Source organism: Paralichthys olivaceus, chromosome 2, assembly GCF_024713975.1.
Source record: "Paralichthys olivaceus isolate ysfri-2021 chromosome 2, ASM2471397v2, whole genome shotgun sequence".
Taxonomy (NCBI): domain Eukaryota; kingdom Metazoa; phylum Chordata; class Actinopteri; order Pleuronectiformes; family Paralichthyidae; genus Paralichthys; species Paralichthys olivaceus.
The window spans coordinates 13,557,608-13,574,786 of NC_091094.1; the positions used below are offsets into that span (position 1 = coordinate 13,557,608).

Genomic DNA, 17,179 nt, shown 5'->3' on the forward strand with positions numbered 1-17,179 from the left:
TTGTTTGCAGGATTACGCAGAAACTACTCAATTGATTTGCACAACATTTTGTGGAGGGGTAGAGTTCGACCCAAGCCAGAGCCCATTGAATGTTGGTGTGGGTCTGGATCAAGGGCGAATCCAGGAATTGTTTTTTTTCAAGTTCTTTAACATTGTGAAATAGGACATTTGTCAACATTGTGTTTGCAATTTGAAGCAGATTCAATATAAAATCTGGATCTAGTGAATTTAAACGTGGTTTGTTAAAGGGGACTGTCGGGCTTGAACTGTACCATTCAAACTGTAATTACCTCCGCGAAGCTTTGGTTGTTAGTTAGCAGGATAACATAAAACCTACTCAACTGATTTCCATGAAATGTGGAGGTGGAGCATGACCCAAGGAAGAACCCATCACACTTTGGGGGATCAAGGGTATTTTTTTTCACTTTTTCACAAACATCGTGAGATTGGGTTTTAGTGTTTGTGGAGATATGTCATCTCTGAGCTGAATTCTAGTTGTTACTAAGATGTCAGGGTGAAGAAGGGAGTTTTCAAAAACTGGCTCACTCAAAAATAATAGTAGTAAAGGATTTTTAAACCATTAACAAAGCCATTAGTGAAAATACACAGCCTACTCAGTGCTTCACTAATAATTTTGTAAATCATAAATTTAAGATGAAATCCTAAATTTCACATAGGGTTGTGTAATAGTGTGTAATCATCAGTCAGACATGCTCAGGGTCAACACTCATAAATCAAGCATGATGTCTTAATGTGCTCTGCTCTGTGTGGCACCTGCAGGAACTCAGACAAAGGAGTGGAGATCACTTTCCTGGGAACCCGCACCGGCCTGTCGAGGACCAACCTGTTTGTTCCTGCAGATCAGCTCTCCAATCAGTGAGTGCCTCTGCTCGACGTTTCTCTAATCATTACTTACAGCACCAGGCGAGGCCGTGATTGCGCCTGATGAATCTAATCCATGGCTCCTCACTTCACCCTGTGTGCGTCCTCAGAGATTTCCTGACAGCGGAGGACAAGGAGGGTGTGTTTAATGCTGATCACTTCCCTCTGTGGTACAAGAGAGCAGCAGAGCAGGTCCCCGGCACGTTCATCTACTCCATCCCCTTCAGCACAGGTACGCAGGACAAAGACACTCATCATCTGTGAACTGTGCACCATCAAATATCGTGATACAGCTACACAGGACATGTGTCTCTGCAGTATCTGCGCCTTCCTTCACACAAGTTCAAATGCTTGAAACTACAGAACAGGAGAATATATAACACTTTTTGGAAACTTCCTTTTCAGCATTTTCACATCTTTCTCTTTATCCCTCGGTCTGACGTGGTTTGTGGTTTTTACTGGTTTCCACTGAGAGGACGTGCAGCACAGCTCAGCTCCCTCACGGCTTTTTCCTCCAGTTTATGTGTCCCCTGATCAGACTGCTTGCTGCAGAAAGGAGAATATAAAGCCTCACTCTCCAGGACATTTACCACCTTTTCCCTGTTAATGATAACTGCATCCAGTCAGGCTTCACCATCATAACCTGAAATGTCCCATCAGAGCGCTCGTTTCAGAAAGATTGCAGTCATCTGGCTGTGGAAAAGCCTCCGACTGGACTCCATTACTGTACAGTAATGAACTGCTGCTGAGGTTTTCTTTCTTACTGACTGAGGATGCTGAGTGCAGGGCGCCATCTACTGAGCAGAACGTGAACCGATGAATGATATTTATTATCTGCTCCATCTCTCCAGCTTTAGAGAATAAGAGCGTGGTTTTGGCCAGCACAGCAATTCAGCTGCTCGATGACAGAAAGTCTCCGATTGTTGCAGGTAACAACATCTGAACTGAATTTCATATCATCATGAATCCTAAAGTTTTTAGTTTTTAATTCTGAAAAACGTTTTTTATTTGTTTTCATCCTGTTTTATTTGTGGGTTCTTCTTGTTCTTTCACTGTTTTAACTTGTCACACTTTTTTGTGTCAATTATTATTATTTAACAATTTTCTATTTACTACCAAGTACTTACTCTTTCTCCTCAAACCACTAATACTAGTTATCAGTTTAAATGTTGTGAATATGTATGGCCTGTCTTAAAGAGTTCTTTCTGAATCAATAATTTGATTCAAAATCTATATACTAGGCCAAAAAATACACTGATGCACCACAGTCTGCAACCAGTCATTGGTTGTGATATTGTGGCTGATCGGTGTAAATAAAGTAATAGTTACTGTCGTTCAGTCTCTTGTGCTCTTTGTGCTCTGCTCAGCTGTCGGGATCCAGATGAAGCTTGAGTTCTTTCAGAGGAAGTTCTGGACGGCCTGCAGACAGGTAACTACACAACAACTAACGTGACGTGTTCGGTTGTTTTTTTGATGTTGGTGTGAAATGAAACTCTTTATGTTTTGTTGTCAGTGTACGGCTCTGGATGGAAAATGTAGCATTAGCTGCGATAATGAGGTAAAAACAGTCACTTAACTTCTTATTCTCTTTTCCCATAGTTTTGTTGTTTTGTTCACTAAATCGAATTTATTCTCCCACTCACAGGACATTAACTGTTATCTCATTGACAACAATGGATTCATTCTGGTGACAGAGGAGCACTCTCAGGTAATGTGTGTGTGTGTGTGTGTGTGTGTGTGTGTGTGTGTGTGTGTGTGTGTGTGTGTGTGTGTGTGTGTGTGTGTGTGTGTGTGTGCGTGCGTGCGTGCGTGCGTGCGTGCGTGCGTGCGTGTGTGTGTGTGTGTGTGTGTGCGTGTCCTAGGATACATATTTAGATCTCCACCAGGTTGACATCTACTTAAAAGATGATAGTTCTGCAAGTGATAAAAAACAGTTACTGCTGGTTTGATTATTTCTTTTTTTCCATTATTTAGTAAACTTCAATCCTCAGTTTGATTGGAAGTGCGTGGCTGCGTGCGTTGAAATAACTTCTCTCTCAGACAGGGCTTTTCTTTGGAGAGGTGGAGGGGGCCGTTATGAACAAACTTCTCCAGATGGGATCCTTCAAAAGGTCTGAGCCACAGTTTAACACAGGGCTCCAGTGAATCTGGCATTAAAAGCATGTTTTTGTTAATGATTGTATTTGTTGTTGTTGTTGGTATTTTCTTCTGACTGTAACCACTTCCTGTTTGTGACAGGATCACGCTGTATGACTACCAGGCCCTATGCAGAGAGTACGCTGGGAGCAGCGACAGTGCACGCACTTTATCTGACGTAAGTGACAGAACATCAGCTGGTAGATTTGGAGATAAAGACATGAGAAGCATGATTTTATCACCTGTAAAACAATACATCAACATTTGTGCAGCCAGAGTTAAAGCAACACTTTGTAACCTACGGAGCAACAGCGCCCTCTGCAGCCACACGTGGTGATTAATTCAGAGAACTCTCTGATTGTGTAGCTTCTCTCACTCAACAGAAACACAACTGAACCATAGTAGTATTTTCCATATTTTAAAAGTGCAGCACAGTTTAACAGTTACACTCTCACCACAGTAAAAGAACAGGCAACAAGGGTGAGGCGTGGGACTGAGAGCAACAAAGAGTCAGTGACCCATCAAACTCATTTTGAAACTGATATTTTCAGGTTAAACAGTGTTGCTTTCATATCATGACCCTAGTAGGTGGTGCGTTTCATAGCTTTCGTGGTGAACTGTGTTTAGACACTAGTGAAATATGAATAAAGATTAAACTAACATTAAATGTTTCTCTCTATCTCTCTTTCTTAGCCTTTCACTGTGATGAAGTGGCTCCTGACTGAACTTGTCATGTAAGAAAATTATATGTATTTGTTTAGAATGGGAAGATTAATTATATATTGTGGCATATGTAATACCTGTACTACTCTGTATGTATATGATAATGAGCACAAGATAACTAAAACATTAAATGATGAAAAAACACAAATGGAAGATAATCACACTAGTTAATTTGATCTAATAGTAATTAATACTGTCACCAGCGGTGTTTGTTTGAATGTGATGTTTGTGTATCTCTCTTTAGTTTTCTGCTAGAATTTAACCTGTATAGTTGGTGGAACGTGGACCTGTCAGTAAAAGGTAACCACAGCTGATGATTGTCACAGGCCTGTGTGTGTGTGTGTGTGTGTGTGAGACAGGATATACTCTCTTTAACTGTTGTGTATCAAACAACCGTGGTTCAGCACAGCTTTCTTTGTCCCACATTCAGCTCAGAGGTCTCGGGGTAAAACCATGATGGTTCCATGTGACACAGAATACCCTGCTTTTGTCTCTGAACGCACCATCAAAGAAACAACAGGCAACATCGACTGTGAGGGCTGCACCAGGTACTGCTGCAGGCCATTTTCCATTATTTACTCAAATTTCAAAAATCAATTCCTCGACATCCACCCATATTTAACAGTGTGTGTGTGTGTGTGTGTGTGTGTGCGTGCGTGCGTGCGTGTGTGTGTGTGTGTGTGTGTGTGTGTGTGTTTGGGCTGCAGGTCTTTTGTCATACAGCAGATTCCCAGCAGCAACCTCTTCATGGTTGTTGTGGACAATAAGTGTGACTGCAGCAGTTCTCCTCCAGTAACCATGGACCCCATCGAGATCATGTATATCCTTTGTAATGGAAACACCAATGTTGATGAGTTGAAGCTTTGAGTATGTGGTTTGTTTCAGAATAGAAATACTGAGTGAGCAGAGCGACATTTTTTCTTAGGGGTTATTTATGGAGTTGTACCACTCGAGTGTTCAGTTTCACATCAGCCTCAACGAGTCCTGATGTACTGTAGGTTAGTGAAGCTCTAAACTTAGCTCTGTTCAGTTTGTCTTTTTTTTCCTTGACATCTCTGAACACAACGAGTCCCTGAAATGTGACAGACTGAAGTTTCAGAAGGACAGAAAGAAACCTGAATCATGTCATCCGTTCCACCCTGAGGTATGACATCATGCCTGTGTACTGTTACCTGTGTCTGCGTACATTTGTATATGTGAGACCACTCTGAAATACTCAGATCCACGGAAGGAAAGACACGAGGTTTACACAAATAATCATTAATAGAAAATCTTAGTTTTTCATCTCATTTTCATAGTTTTGGATTCCTCTTGTAATAATATGATTGTACACACCAAGTTAAATTCTGAGATAAGGGAATGCATGCAATGTATAAATAATAAAAAACGAAGAAAGAGAAATGTGTAAAAAGACAGTTGTATGGGTTTTAAATAAACTCGCAGATCAGCCAAGAAAATGAATGGATAATCATAACTTGAACTTTCAGTTGCAGACTGACTCTTTTAACCTTTCATACCTGTTGCAGCTGTGTGCTGACTTCTCCTGTGCAACAAGGAAATATTAACAATATTTTATAGGCTTTCTTCTCATTTTACTCTGAAACAAAGTGGTTTCTATAAAGTGTATTTGAGTACTAGTAGTTCTTATGAACGATTCTGATCCAGCTTTCTGTTTTGTGTTTCTACCTTTGTGGGTTCTTTGTGTAAACTGTTCTTCCTGTTTCAGGGAGGATGCTTCAGTCAGGTTTCTCTTTGTACAGTGTATATTTGTCTGGTTGTCTAATCGCTCAGGGATTTTGTCCCTTTGAACTTTGTTCTAGCGATGCTGCTGTGATCCCAGACGTTTATATGAGCTTGAAGGAACTGTCCTGTCATAATAACTGGAAACAATACGACCAAGAATAGCTGCGATAAAGCAGATTCTTCCAAAAGTCACATACCTAAACATGAGCTTGCAAAAAAATCTTTCATCACATACAACCTTCTCTTCTGCAGGAAAACGCCATGGAGTGTGGTTCAGCAACACGCCTCTCCAGTGCTCTAACAGCAGCTCTGCTCCCTCTGATAGCAGCGGCCGTCAGCAGGTGACCGTCAGCAGCAGGACCAGACCTCAGTGAGGACGAACTCAAACTAGATTAAGCTTATAAACACATAGAGAATATGGCCAATCAGAAATGAATTTGCTCATTAGCTCTGCAACTGAACTGGCAGCGCTCCACTAGGAAACAAAAAAAAACTGTAGTACTGAGACTCGCATCCATTAATGCAGAAATCATGAACGATGTGGCGCAGTAAAAGAAAATGAGAGTGCTTGGTGACTTTGTTCAGAGCATTGCAGTTCACAGTTTGCCATATTGTCCTTAAGGTGCACTGAAATTAAATAAGAGAAGCAACATGTCTCCAGTCAATGCAAAGGAAATAGGATGATATAAGACATCAAATAGGTTTCTGTGTCGCAAAGTACAAACTGAAAGTTAATGTAAAAGTCTACAGAATGTGAAATGCACTTTTGTCATGTGAAAAGGAGGCAGAGCGCTCTGTATTCCTAGCATTCAAATGCTAAAAAAAAAAAAGACTATTGACAGTGGCGTCATACTTTTCATACATTCCTCAGATAATTTAAGTTTATTACTGAGTTCTTTCTGATGTTGATAATAATGTGGATCATGTAAAATACTGGAGAGAAAACAGAACACGTGAACTTTCCTCTGTCAGTTTCTCCTCGTATTAAAGCAGGAGACGGTTCAGACGAGCTAAAGATGCATGATGAAGATTCAGCAAAGTGTGTTTGAAGAATATCACGTTCATACATCCAGCCGTGATTTGTCAAGGTGACCACGTACTCTCAACTGTAAGTTTGAGAGAGCTGACGAATAAACAAAGACATATTTTACCTCATTTACACGTGTGTTAATTTTTTCGAATATTGTGTGTGTTTGTGTGTATGTGTGTGTATTACTAATGTTGCAGGGACATAAACCTGTTTACATGGGCACATCTGGGCCTTCTTGTGGGCAGATGAAGCTTCTCCTCACAACATGAATCATTCCGTTTCAGGGTGAAGACTTAGTCAAAGGTTAAGGTTACGATAAGGTCAGGTTCAATTCTACACTTCATTAATAAACAGTGAACTAGGTTACACAGTGTTGCTTTAACTCTGGCTGCACAAATGTTGATGTATTGTTTTACAGGTGATTAAATAACTGCTTCTCATGTCTTTATCTCTAAATCTACCAGCTGATGTTCTGTCACTTAGGTCAGATAAAGTGCGTGCACTGTCGCCGCTCCCAGCGTACTCTCTGCATAGATGTGGTCATACAGCGTGATCCTGTCACAAACAGGAAGTGGTTACAGTCAAAAGTTTTTATCATTTTACTCATCAACTAATTCTCACCAGCTTTGTTTTGGTTCCTGAGAACTGCCTGTTGCAAGCTGACAGCCACAACTGCTCACTCCCATGATCTTGTTTCATTTGACTTCTGCTTAATGTTGCAGAGGGAAAAGCAGAACTTAAACCTGAGGGCACTTGATAATCACATGCTGTGATCCTGTCACTGTGGGCAAAGACATCTCAGTAGTGAAAAAGAAAGCGTATGTTGGCTCTAGAGATGACGGTGACGGTTCACTTCTCAAAACAATTATATTAAAAATGAAAGAAGAAGCCACTCAGAATATGTGAATCAATCGATCAAAATTGTATTTGTAAAGCTCATATTCACACATTGACAGGAAAGAAAACATAGAAACCTCGACAGCATAACAATATTTACAACGTTCGTGAGAAAACACACTAAATGGAGGAATGTATCCATGTTTAAAGTTTGCATACGAAAGAAAATGTCTGACAGAGATGAAGGGAGCAGCAAGAACAGATGTAATTGCCAATAACGTCGTATCCAGGTTTCTGATTCCAAACCCAGAGAGGCTTAAAGCTCCAGTGTGTAAGATTTAGGTGAACAGGATCTATTGGCAGAAATTTAATGTAGAATAATCTTCATGATGTTTTCACTAGTTGGTTTCATCTAAATTGTATGAATTGTAGTTTTCTTTACTCTAGAAAAGACTCTTTATATTTAAATACTTTATATTTACATCAAGGGGGTCCTCTCTACAGAGGCCGCCATGTTTTTTACATTAGTCCAGACTGGACAAACTAAACACCTTTTGAGATTTATGACAACTGAAGCTACCACAGGTTCTTTTTCATGTTTGGAAGGAGAGGGTGAGGTGAGGGGTGTTCAGCTGCAACATGCAACTACAACACTAAATTCTACACACTGCACCTTTAACAATAGCCAAGTGATGTAACAGAGACAAAAACAGAAACAGCCTCTCATTTCTGAAGCGATTAAGATACTAATGTCTTTCAGTCATGACAGACTGAAATCTAATTGGTCATTTAGATTGGAAAATGTTTGTAGTCTGTTGTAGAGAAGCTATACAGGACATCCTTATTAATACATATTACAGTACATATAAATAGAGTACATTTCCAAACACTGTATGATGTTATAATGTTGTCTGCTATACGCAATGTTATAAGAAGTGGCCTCTCAATAACCACAGTCACATTATTAAAACTATTTCAGGAATGTCAAATCAACCACTTCGATTTGTATTAATGTCGAGACTAAAATTGCACATGGTTTAAAAACAGGTCTTTGGGCAGTCTCCTCTGTCTTCCCTTTAAACCAGCTGCAGGGTGCTGTACACCATCTCTGGGGCTCGTTCAGGCGGCTTCTCAGCGATGGTGTGGTAGGTGTGGTAATCATCTGACTAGAAAAGAAAGATACCAACTCTGAGCGCTCTTATAACATCTATAAACCTCTATAACAACCATATACTGTGCCTCGTGTCTCACTTACTTGTTCATTTTGAGACTCTCGTCTGCTCAGTTTCTTGGTACCAGTGAGTTTGTAAGATGACACAGGCATTGTTGAGTCTGATACAAATTTAAAAGACTTAAATCATTTCTCTGCATGTGGATGGTTTTATATACCAACATTTCAGTAACATACTTCAAGTATGTACATGTACATTAACTGGACATATACAGTAAATGGACACAGTCCTCACCACTTCTTCTTCTGGTGCTGAGAATGCCCAGTCCCAGTGAGATGACACCCACGGTGACTCCAAAACCAGCTGAAACTGCCACCAGTGTCAACATCCTTATTTCTGTTTCAGAGGAGTGGAGTATCAGTAAAGCAACAGGAAGACTGTGTGTACCTTCAGAGTTTCTACCCGTGCATGTCAGACTGTGTGTACCTTCAGAGTTTCTACCCGTGCATGTCACACCACATAATATGAAACGAATAAGTAAAATAACTAAAGTGGTGAACTTGATGAATCCTGCAATAAGCAATAACTGTTTCTTGAAGGCAAAAATTAAAAATGAAAGAAATATTAAAAGGTATATAATTAAATGTTAACAAAAACATCTGTTACTCTCAGATAAATGTTTTTTCAACATCTGTGTGAATCTTTAAGAAAAGGGATTTTGTCACCTGGTTTCCCAAGAAAAGAAAAGTTAACATGTTCCTTAGAGTTCCTCGGTGTGACATTCAGACCTGATGAATAAAGAAACATACACCTCATCATTATAATGCTTGGAAAAAGGCACAAATTGCATGTGGTTTTATTACCTTTTATAGACGTCAAAGGAGTTGAAGTATGAGGTCTGTGAACTTCCAGACCTGTTAAATGTTTTTTTTTAGAACTTTTAAAGGTTCGTTGTGTAGAATTTAGTGACATCTAGTGGTGAAGTTGTATCTGAAAACATCACTAAGATTATTTTATATTCAATTTATGTCAGTAGATCCCTTTCACCTAAAGCTTACACACTGGACTTGTCATGATAGTTTTATTTTCGTCTGCTTGACTTAACTACTGTATTTCTAGTGACAAAGTAAAGTGACAGGTGGTGAACATGATGAATCCTGGAACTATTTCTTGGAGGAAAAAAGTATAGAAAGGTAGAAATACCTGATGTTACTTTCAGTGGCGTTTGCAAAGTAGAAACAACATTTTCCTTTGGGCTCCTTGTACTGACAGTCAGACCTGATGTATGAAGGAAAATACATTCTAGTGTAATGCTTGGAAATAGGTCCAAAAAAGGAACAACTTTTAAAAGAACACATCTCAAGTATTTCTTCAAGTATGTGACACACAAGATATAAGAAAAAACAGTGTTGCTCTGGTGAATAAGTAACTAAAGTGTCAAACGTGACGAATCCAGAAATTAGCACTCAATGTTTCATGGAGGCAAAAATAAAAATTAAAGGATAAAAGAATTAAAGAATGTTTTCCTTGTCGTCTGACTATCTAAGTCTGAGTCTTCTGTGAATCATAAAAAAAACTTGAGTGATTTCGTCACCTGATGCTGTTTTCACCGGTGTTAGTGACGGAGAACTCAAATGAGAAGTAGCAATAACATTTTCCTTTGGGTTTCTAGTACTGACCGTCAGACCTGATGAATGAAGGAAAATACATTTCATTATAATGGTTGAAACAAAGTCACACCATATGTTTAATTTCATTACCATTTATAGACGTTACAGGAGTTGAAGTAGGAGGTCCTGTTGAATAAAACAACTTTTACAACTCAACAGAACAAAAATAGTGAGTGTTTTGTCAGGATAGATTTCAATTTAAATGCAGCATGTTTTACCTGTGCTCATAGGAAATGGCGTAGTTTGCATCTCGTGTGACTCTATTTCCACAGTCTCTATACAATAAAAGGCGATGGATCAGTTTCCTTTGCAGGCACATAAATACAATTATACTGTGAATACTGTTCACAAAACTTTTAAAATCTAGAACCTGAGAAAGAAAATGTACTTATTAAAGTGACAAAACTTGAGTTATGGGAAAAGAAGTTGTTGAATGGTTGTTTCTCTTCCCTCACTCATTCATGCTGCACTATAGTAAAAGAGCAGAAAAAGAAGTAACTCACTGCGTATGGTGATGGAGGATGTGTTGCTGTGTAGAGACGGAGAATGGTTATGTCCTAACTTTACGGTATAAAAACATCTTACTTTAACCTCAGCGGGGGAGCTCTTATGTGCCAGCAGCAGCAGCTCAGTCCCTGACAGTGTCTTCAGACATGGGAAGATTTTGGTTTCTTGTCCCTCAGTGTAGAAATAACACTTCAACACAGCAGGTGGAGGCTGACAGTGCATTGTGACAGTGTCTGTCTCTGTGATCGCTGATGTATTCATCACCAGTTTAGGTTGAAAAAGAGCTGAACGAGTGAAGAAAAACATTTAGTTATATTAAGCTCTCAATAGTTGCATCAATGTCATAAAGTTGTGAATGTGGAATTTCAGATTAAGGTAAATAAGGTAAAGAAACTCTACTGTGCAGGCAAACTGATTAAAAACTCAAATCAATAACAGCTCACAATAAACTTCACATAGAGTGAAAACAGCAGAGCTGAATGTGAAATGTAAAAGATCAGACTCTGACCTTGAAGTTGAATCTCGTGAAAGGAACCTAATGGAAATAAAATAGATGTAATAATAACTGACACTATAGTCTCATAAACAACCAGAAACAAAAACTACAATATAATAGCCAACATTGATAATTACAAAATGTCTACCCACTTATGAAAATGACGAGCAACACAAGTCCTGCCATGATGAAGCCGGCCAGAATCGTGAAACCTCAGTATGTGTGTCTGAATACACAGACACACATAATAGCATGTCATTTTGCAGAACTAGAAAACCACAGCGAGCCTCAGAAGTGAATCACCCGGACATTTACATCCTGTTTTGAGTGGGGGGGGGCCTAAAGTACACACTTCATACTGGGTCAGTTATTTAAAATCATTCATACACTTACACACTGTAAACGCCTTTACTAACAGTAGTCAAGACTGTTTCGATGATGTTGTTTGCATGACTATAGAGAGTTCCATCTAATTTCTTGTTTACATGTTACATACTAAACAGTTGGTAACATACATGTCAATATCCCAAAATGCTGTAGCAACTCCAGATGGATGTTACAATGAGATTAAGATGCACATTGCTGTTTACCTGACAGTGTCTTATTCAGGCAATTATCATGGATGGATAGATACGTGCTCACATACATACATGGAAACATACATGGATGGATGTACTTTATTGATTGAACACTTGATCGTGTTCATATCAGAATATTGGTGGGAACATAATCACAGAGAGACTCTAACACAGGTTGGACAGGCTGTGACGTCAGCACAGTCCCCTGATGGCTTTAATTGACAGCCTCTAATGCATCGCACCTGACGTGATGTGATGCACCTGGTCTCATTTTACCGGAAGCAACTGCATAAAGACGGAGACTGCAGGGACAGGGAGCACGTGTCGCGTACTGTTACTCTTTGGGGAGTCTGCATTGTGATCCTGTTGTTTTTTAAATATTCTGCTGTTGTTGTGATGCCTCCTAAAAAGCCAGCAGCGGACTCTGCTGGTGCGCCTGTGCCATCCCCCAGCGACTCGCCGGTGGAGGAGAAAGTCAAAGCTAAATCAGGTCTGTGCGCAAACGCCAATGACTGATATTTCGTTTAAGCTGCTGCTGTGTGGCCAGTGTTTAAACCATCCCTCCCCCCGATCAATGTATAAACATAGTTTGTTCTTTAGATGCTGCAGCGCTGCGTAAAATTTCAACTCATCCGTCTACAGCCATTATGGTGAACGAGGCGCTCAAAGAGCTGGACTCGCGCAAAGGGGTTTCCTCCCAAGCCATACAGAACTACATCAAACAGAAATACCCCTCTGTGGATTTGGTGAGGTTGAAGCACTTGGTGCGGAGAGCCCTGAAGAAGGGGATCGAGACTGGCACGCTGGTGCGTCCTGCCAACTCCAGTAGCACCACAGGCGCGATGGGTAAATTCAGGGTAAGCGGTCAGGTCTGCAGCTTCATTAACACGGGTCAAATTGCGTCATTAATAGGGTTTGTTTTTTTTGTCCTGTCTTAAGCTTGCACCCAAAGTCAAGGAGCCAAAGTCAAAAACTGAGAATACAGATCCTAATGTGCAGAAAGCTCCAAAACCAGCCAAAGATGGAGCCAAGAAGAAATCCCCAAAAGCAGGTGAAAATAGAATGTGACATTACTCAGGAAGGTCAGTCTTGTAAGTGGCAATTTTAAATTCCTTGTAAATTCTTACAGGAGTCAAAAAAAAGAAAGATGTTGACAGTGAACCCGCCAAGTCAAAGGAGGTGAGATGTTTTAATGCTCCATCTGTGGGAGAGAGATTATGTTGTCTAAAATTCTATAATGTAGCGATGTATGTGCTTGTGTTGTTGTTTTTTAAGGCACTTTTAACTTGTTGTGGCTCCCCTGAGCAGAACTGCCCTTTGCTCCTTTTAAATCAAGATTACAAATGACTAGATTACTTTATTTTTCATTTCAGGAATCTAAACCTCCCAAAAAGTCAAAGAAAGACGAAGAGACTGCTACCACAACAAAAGCTGCTCCAGCAAAGAAGCCAAAAGCTAAAAAAGCTGCTGAGAAGGAGGATGACAAGGGAGCTGCAGATTCAACCAAAACAAAGGCAGCAAAGAACACCAAGGAGGCAAAGGCATCCCAGAGCAAGGTGACTAAAACAGGGAGCGACGCCCCTGCCACCAAAGCAACTGGGAAACGAGGGAGGAAGGCTGCAGAATAAATGAATAGCTCTTAACTGATTTTATATTGTATTGTCTTGAAATAAAATCTTAACTTCTTGATCACTTGTGCTTTTCTTTTATTACTGTGGTCAACACACATTAACACTTCAACAGAACTGGTGACCAGTTTGAATAGCAATCCATTAACACCAACTTCCACTGTTGGTTGGTAAGGTAGTTTGCCATACATCTCATTTCACTAATGGGTAAAGTTGGGAAATGTTACAGTTGTATGTAGGTTTAAAACAGAATGACTCAATTTAAATCTCATGTGACATTTGTATGTTTAAACTTTGACCTCTGTTTGCATGGTGTTTTCAGTTCTGTTCAATTGACACTGAGATGAGACTTGATATTTTAGTGTCCATCCACTGATTTTTTAATGATGCCTGAGCCAGTTTTTGATTTTAGGATACTGAATACTTTAAATGGGATAATAATCCTAAACCATATCCCAGTACCTCAAGAGTATGGAGATGAGGATTACAAAAAGCAGTGTTGAAAATATGCAGCTGGGTGTTTTTGTCAAGAAGATGACAGAGATGAGCACAAACTCCAAGAGGACAATCAGAACAGCCAGCATCATATTGACTAGCTTCCTGCAAACCCCACCACCTGTGGCTGACTCCAGATGCATCTGCTGCTGAAGCTCCAGCTTTGAGATACGTGTGTGAAGTTCCTCCTGCAGGTCAGAGACAAAAATCCTCTTTATAGTTGAACAGTCTGATAGAATCTGAGAAATTACAGTTAATCATGTTTCCATAACAGATAGTTGGAGTTGCAGCATTGACTAAATTAACCTGTGGTCCTGTGATTTTCATTGATTTTAGATTTTATGATTTTAATTATGCAACATAAAGCATCCACCCACTCTTCATTTTGACACAGAAACCCTATCTTGAGACAAGGTCTGAAGATTTGTGGTGTGACCCTCCATGTTGCTCTTTACAGACTGTGTGCTTTAGTAGCACATTTAGCTTTTCAGTGAAGTTATCAGTTGACGGAGTAAACCTGCACTGTTCACTACGTTCGGATCTCAGGGGCATAATTTGGACAGTTGCTTTGCACAGTTAGTACTCATCTCCAACATTGGTCAAAGGCTAAAACATATTCAATATGCTTTATTCCATTGATCCAGGTTACATAATACCAGGACCCTGACTCACCTCAACAGAACACAGGCTATATTGTCAATGACACAAAGAATGATTGCTCATGTCAGAATGTCTGTTGTGAAAATGGTTTGTAAGGGTAAGGGTTAGTGAGGCTTACTAGAATATCTGCTGCTCTTTCCTGAAATTGATAAACAAACATCCCCTCCATATCGGCTAGTTCGTCTTTCAGGATCAAAATTTCATTCTCGTGCAGCTCTGTCAAGTCCTTGATGTGCTCTTCTAAAATGTCATACCTGGAAAATCGTAATGACAAATACATATCACAAACTTTTCATCTCTTTCGACCCAGTTCATTACTCTTGTAAGCACGTGCCACCTGCGCCGCTGGTCTTCAAGTTCCCCTGTAATCACTCCGAGGTCTTGTGTGTTGGTTTTTAATTTCTTAAAGTCTGCCTCCAGTTGAGCTGTTTTTTTCCAGAGCTCTTTGATCTCAGGGAGTAAAGCATTAAAGTCTTTAACCTGGTCCTGTTCAGGGGTGTCGTCACTGGCTCCTGCAGAGACACATCTAGCACTGGGATTATCATTATCACTGCAATTCTTCAGGCCAGACTGCAGCTGCCCTGGATCAAGCGCCCTCGCTCCTCTGGGGACAACACCTTTGTCTCCCTGGGTTTTTGCCTTTCCATCTATTCTGCGAAACTTGAGGGACAAGACTGATCCCATGCTTGGACATTAGAGGAATGAGTGTCTTGAAAGAAGCTGGAGAAGTCTCCTGTCACCTGTAATGAACAGGATTGGGTTAAGATAACCCTCAGGCCAGAAAAAAACTGTTGTAGTATAAAAAAAAAAAAGTCTATGACTTAACCTCAAAATAATCTCAGTCCATAAACGTGCACACGTGTACACACACACAGGGTTCAATAATTAATCTGTAAGTGATTTTTTTTTTTGCAAGAACATTTATATTCATAGGAATTTCTCTTTTGTCTTTGAGTGAATTTTTCTCTTCTCTAAGTGAATTCAGTTTTTTCTCCGTGGTGTTATGTGTGAATGAAATGATAATAATTCTATCTCTCTGTCTAAATATCTGATCAGAGTTCAGCTTCAAAGTGAGTCTCACCTCTGCTCAGGTTTGGTAATGACGTTGTTGTCTTGTCCCCTACATCATCTGGATTGGATGATTATACTTTATTCAATAAAATATCAATGTGGCCTTTTGTGCATTAAATAGTTTAAACTGCCCGTTTCCACATCAAAAGTACCAGAAGGCACTCAGCTTGGCACCACTGTGTTGGACCTGCACGTACCTGGTGTACAAATATAGACTCATTTTTTCCCTGCAGGTCATAGAAAAACTGTTGATAATCGGTGCAGTGGAACATTTTTAGATATAAAATGTGATGCTTTGAGCACAATGACTGCAAATAAATCTTTATATACTGTTATTGTTTGAGCATCAACAAATATTGACTTTCACTGGCAGAGATTTCGCTCAAGACCTGCACTTAAACCCAGAATCTTCATGGCCACATACTTTTCATATCAACACAGCATGATCTTTGTAGTAATACTGATAACTAAGTAGATACTTACCACTCACTGGACTTCACGCTGCCAGACTGCATTAAACCACTGGGGTTGAAGCAGGTATTTTCACTTGGAGTTAATAAATGAAATGATGTTTTACTAAGTGTGCTCTTCGTTTACCTATAACAAAATAAATCACAGCGATGTGTTAAACCTGAACCTGTTAATTATCTCTTTTGCTAGCTAACATTGACTGTTAGGTTTCCATGTTGCTTAGCAACAGCTAATATAGTCCATGATTCAAACAGTGAGCTGTCACTGTATATCAAAACTAAATTAAATACAAATAAATAAAATAAACTTCACATTCTTAATTACTTTCTGTTACTGTAATGAACTTATAATTGTTATCAATAAAATGGTAAAGTTAAAATAAAGGAAATGGAAATATAATATCCTATTTACCTACAGTAAACACACACTTTCATGACTGTCAACAATTATATCCTCTGAGGCCTGTGTGGGCTCAGAATAAAATTCACTGACTCTCCTGTCAGTTTTGTTCAACCTGTTCACAAACAGTTTCGTGATGGACGATTATTCTGTGCCTTACTGTGCATCATGACAAAAAACTAAAAATGATTAAAAGATAAGTTAAAGGTCACATCCACGCTCTACCTTCACAGCTCATGTGAGTGCTGCTGCACTGTTGTTTCTTTATCACCTTCGCTAAGGAGGTTGTTTTTTCACCCACCTGCTTGTTGCTTGGTTGGTTGGTTTCTCAGCAGGACACAAAAACTACTGAGCAGATTTCAATGAAACTTGGTAGAAGAAGGGGACATCTCAAATTTCTCAGGGAATAATACATGGATCACATTTACAGGATTGGTATGAATGAGTGTGTGCAACTTGGCGTCACGTGATTCAATTTAAAGAGACTGTTGGGCTTTAGTGGAAGAATGCGCTCTACAGGCCAATCTAGTTCAAGAGGATTTTGCCACTTTTATGGTCAAAAAAATACACAGAGATGTTCCTGTTCCTTAGTCTACTACCCTCATTAAATAGTGTGGCTTAAATAAGAAACATCTGTCAGTACACTGCGCAATTCATTATCACCACAAACTGCAGCCTCCA

At 39.7% G+C, this 17,179-nt stretch overlaps 3 protein-coding genes and 1 long non-coding RNA gene across 14 annotated transcripts in view; 2 read left to right on the forward strand and 2 right to left on the reverse strand.

Moving 5' to 3' along the window:
* The window catches only part of LOC109638461 (calcium channel, voltage dependent, alpha2/delta subunit 3), a 33,092-nt gene extending 26,453 nt beyond the window's left edge, over window positions 1–6,639 (forward strand). The window contains exons 26-39 of one of the 2 annotated variants that reach the window (XM_020101453.2): window positions 781–876; window positions 993–1,114; window positions 1,734–1,811; window positions 2,250–2,311; window positions 2,396–2,440; window positions 2,528–2,590; window positions 2,923–2,993; window positions 3,121–3,196; window positions 3,712–3,752; window positions 3,986–4,041; window positions 4,172–4,289; window positions 4,449–4,561; window positions 4,803–4,885; window positions 5,737–6,639. In XM_020101453.2, coding sequence (XP_019957012.1) covers window positions 781–876; window positions 993–1,114; window positions 1,734–1,811; window positions 2,250–2,311; window positions 2,396–2,440; window positions 2,528–2,590; window positions 2,923–2,993; window positions 3,121–3,196; window positions 3,712–3,752; window positions 3,986–4,041; window positions 4,172–4,289; window positions 4,449–4,561; window positions 4,803–4,885; window positions 5,737–5,829 — 1,117 coding nt within the window. In that variant the 3' untranslated portion in view covers window positions 5,830–6,639. Of the gene's footprint in view, window positions 1–780; window positions 877–992; window positions 1,115–1,733; window positions 1,812–2,249; window positions 2,312–2,395; window positions 2,441–2,527; window positions 2,591–2,922; window positions 2,994–3,120; window positions 3,197–3,711; window positions 3,753–3,985; window positions 4,042–4,171; window positions 4,290–4,448; window positions 4,562–4,802; window positions 4,886–5,736 lie in introns of those variants that run through there. The other variant, XR_011245852.1, reaches the window with a different exon arrangement.
* A 776-nt stretch (window positions 6,640–7,415) lies between these two features.
* Window positions 7,416–11,506, reverse strand: LOC109638462 (uncharacterized). 6 transcript variants are annotated; one of them, XM_020101454.2, is made up of 12 exons: window positions 11,349–11,506; window positions 11,209–11,235; window positions 10,697–10,984; window positions 10,412–10,468; window positions 10,284–10,319; window positions 10,118–10,210; window positions 9,727–9,801; window positions 9,387–9,437; window positions 9,249–9,311; window positions 8,818–8,919; window positions 8,607–8,683; window positions 7,416–8,517 (listed from the first exon to the last, which is right to left on the reverse strand). In XM_020101454.2, exons 1-12 carry the CDS (start codon window positions 11,380–11,382, stop codon window positions 8,428–8,430), a joined length of 993 nt encoding a protein of 330 aa, XP_019957013.2. In that variant the 5' UTR covers window positions 11,383–11,506; the 3' UTR covers window positions 7,416–8,427. The 6 variants fall into 6 exon arrangements, with proteins under 6 accessions (XP_019957013.2, XP_069393212.1, XP_019957014.2 ...); XM_069537111.1 differs by lacking the exon at window positions 10,284–10,319 and having other exon boundaries at window positions 11,349–11,487; XM_020101455.2 differs by lacking the exon at window positions 9,387–9,437 and having other exon boundaries at window positions 11,349–11,487.
* Window positions 11,507–11,748: 242 nt separating this feature from the next.
* h1m (linker histone H1M) lies at window positions 11,749–13,463 on the forward strand. Its single transcript, XM_020101539.2, has 5 exons — window positions 11,749–12,264; window positions 12,375–12,631; window positions 12,714–12,825; window positions 12,904–12,953; window positions 13,148–13,463. The coding sequence occupies exons 1-5, from the start codon at window positions 12,030–12,032 to the stop codon at window positions 13,400–13,402; spliced, it is 909 nt and encodes a 302-aa protein (XP_019957098.1). The 5' UTR covers window positions 11,749–12,029; the 3' UTR covers window positions 13,403–13,463.
* Window positions 13,457–16,759, reverse strand: LOC109638525 (uncharacterized). 5 transcript variants are annotated; one of them, XR_011245861.1, is made up of 5 exons: window positions 16,659–16,759; window positions 16,112–16,225; window positions 14,895–15,297; window positions 14,676–14,811; window positions 13,457–14,085 (listed from the first exon to the last, which is right to left on the reverse strand). It is a non-coding gene; the product is annotated as an uncharacterized lncRNA (long non-coding RNA). The 5 variants fall into 5 exon arrangements; XR_011245864.1 differs by having other exon boundaries at window positions 16,724–16,742; XR_011245862.1 differs by lacking the exon at window positions 16,659–16,759 and adding an exon at window positions 16,515–16,533.
* Between the last annotated feature and the right edge of the window lie 420 nt (window positions 16,760–17,179).

Coding starts and splice junctions, on each gene's coding strand:
- LOC109638462 (XM_069537099.1), bottom strand. CDS start 11,382: ATGGCAGGACTTGTGTTGCTCGTCATTTTCATAA. Junction 10,211..10,283: donor TCCTGTAACGTCTATAAATG/GTAATGAAATTA, acceptor TTCATTCATCAG/GTCTGACGGTCAGTACTAGA. Junction 8,684..8,817: donor CAGCACCAGAAGAAGAAGTG/GTGAGGACTGTG, acceptor AATTTGTATCAG/ACTCAACAATGCCTGTGTCA.
- h1m (XM_020101539.2), top strand. CDS start 12,030: ATGCACCTGGTCTCATTTTACCGGAAGCAACTGCATAAAGACGGAGAC. Junction 12,632..12,713: donor GCGCGATGGGTAAATTCAGG/GTAAGCGGTCAG, acceptor TCCTGTCTTAAG/CTTGCACCCAAAGTCAAGGA. Junction 12,826..12,903: donor GAAGAAATCCCCAAAAGCAG/GTGAAAATAGAA, acceptor AAATTCTTACAG/GAGTCAAAAAAAAGAAAGAT.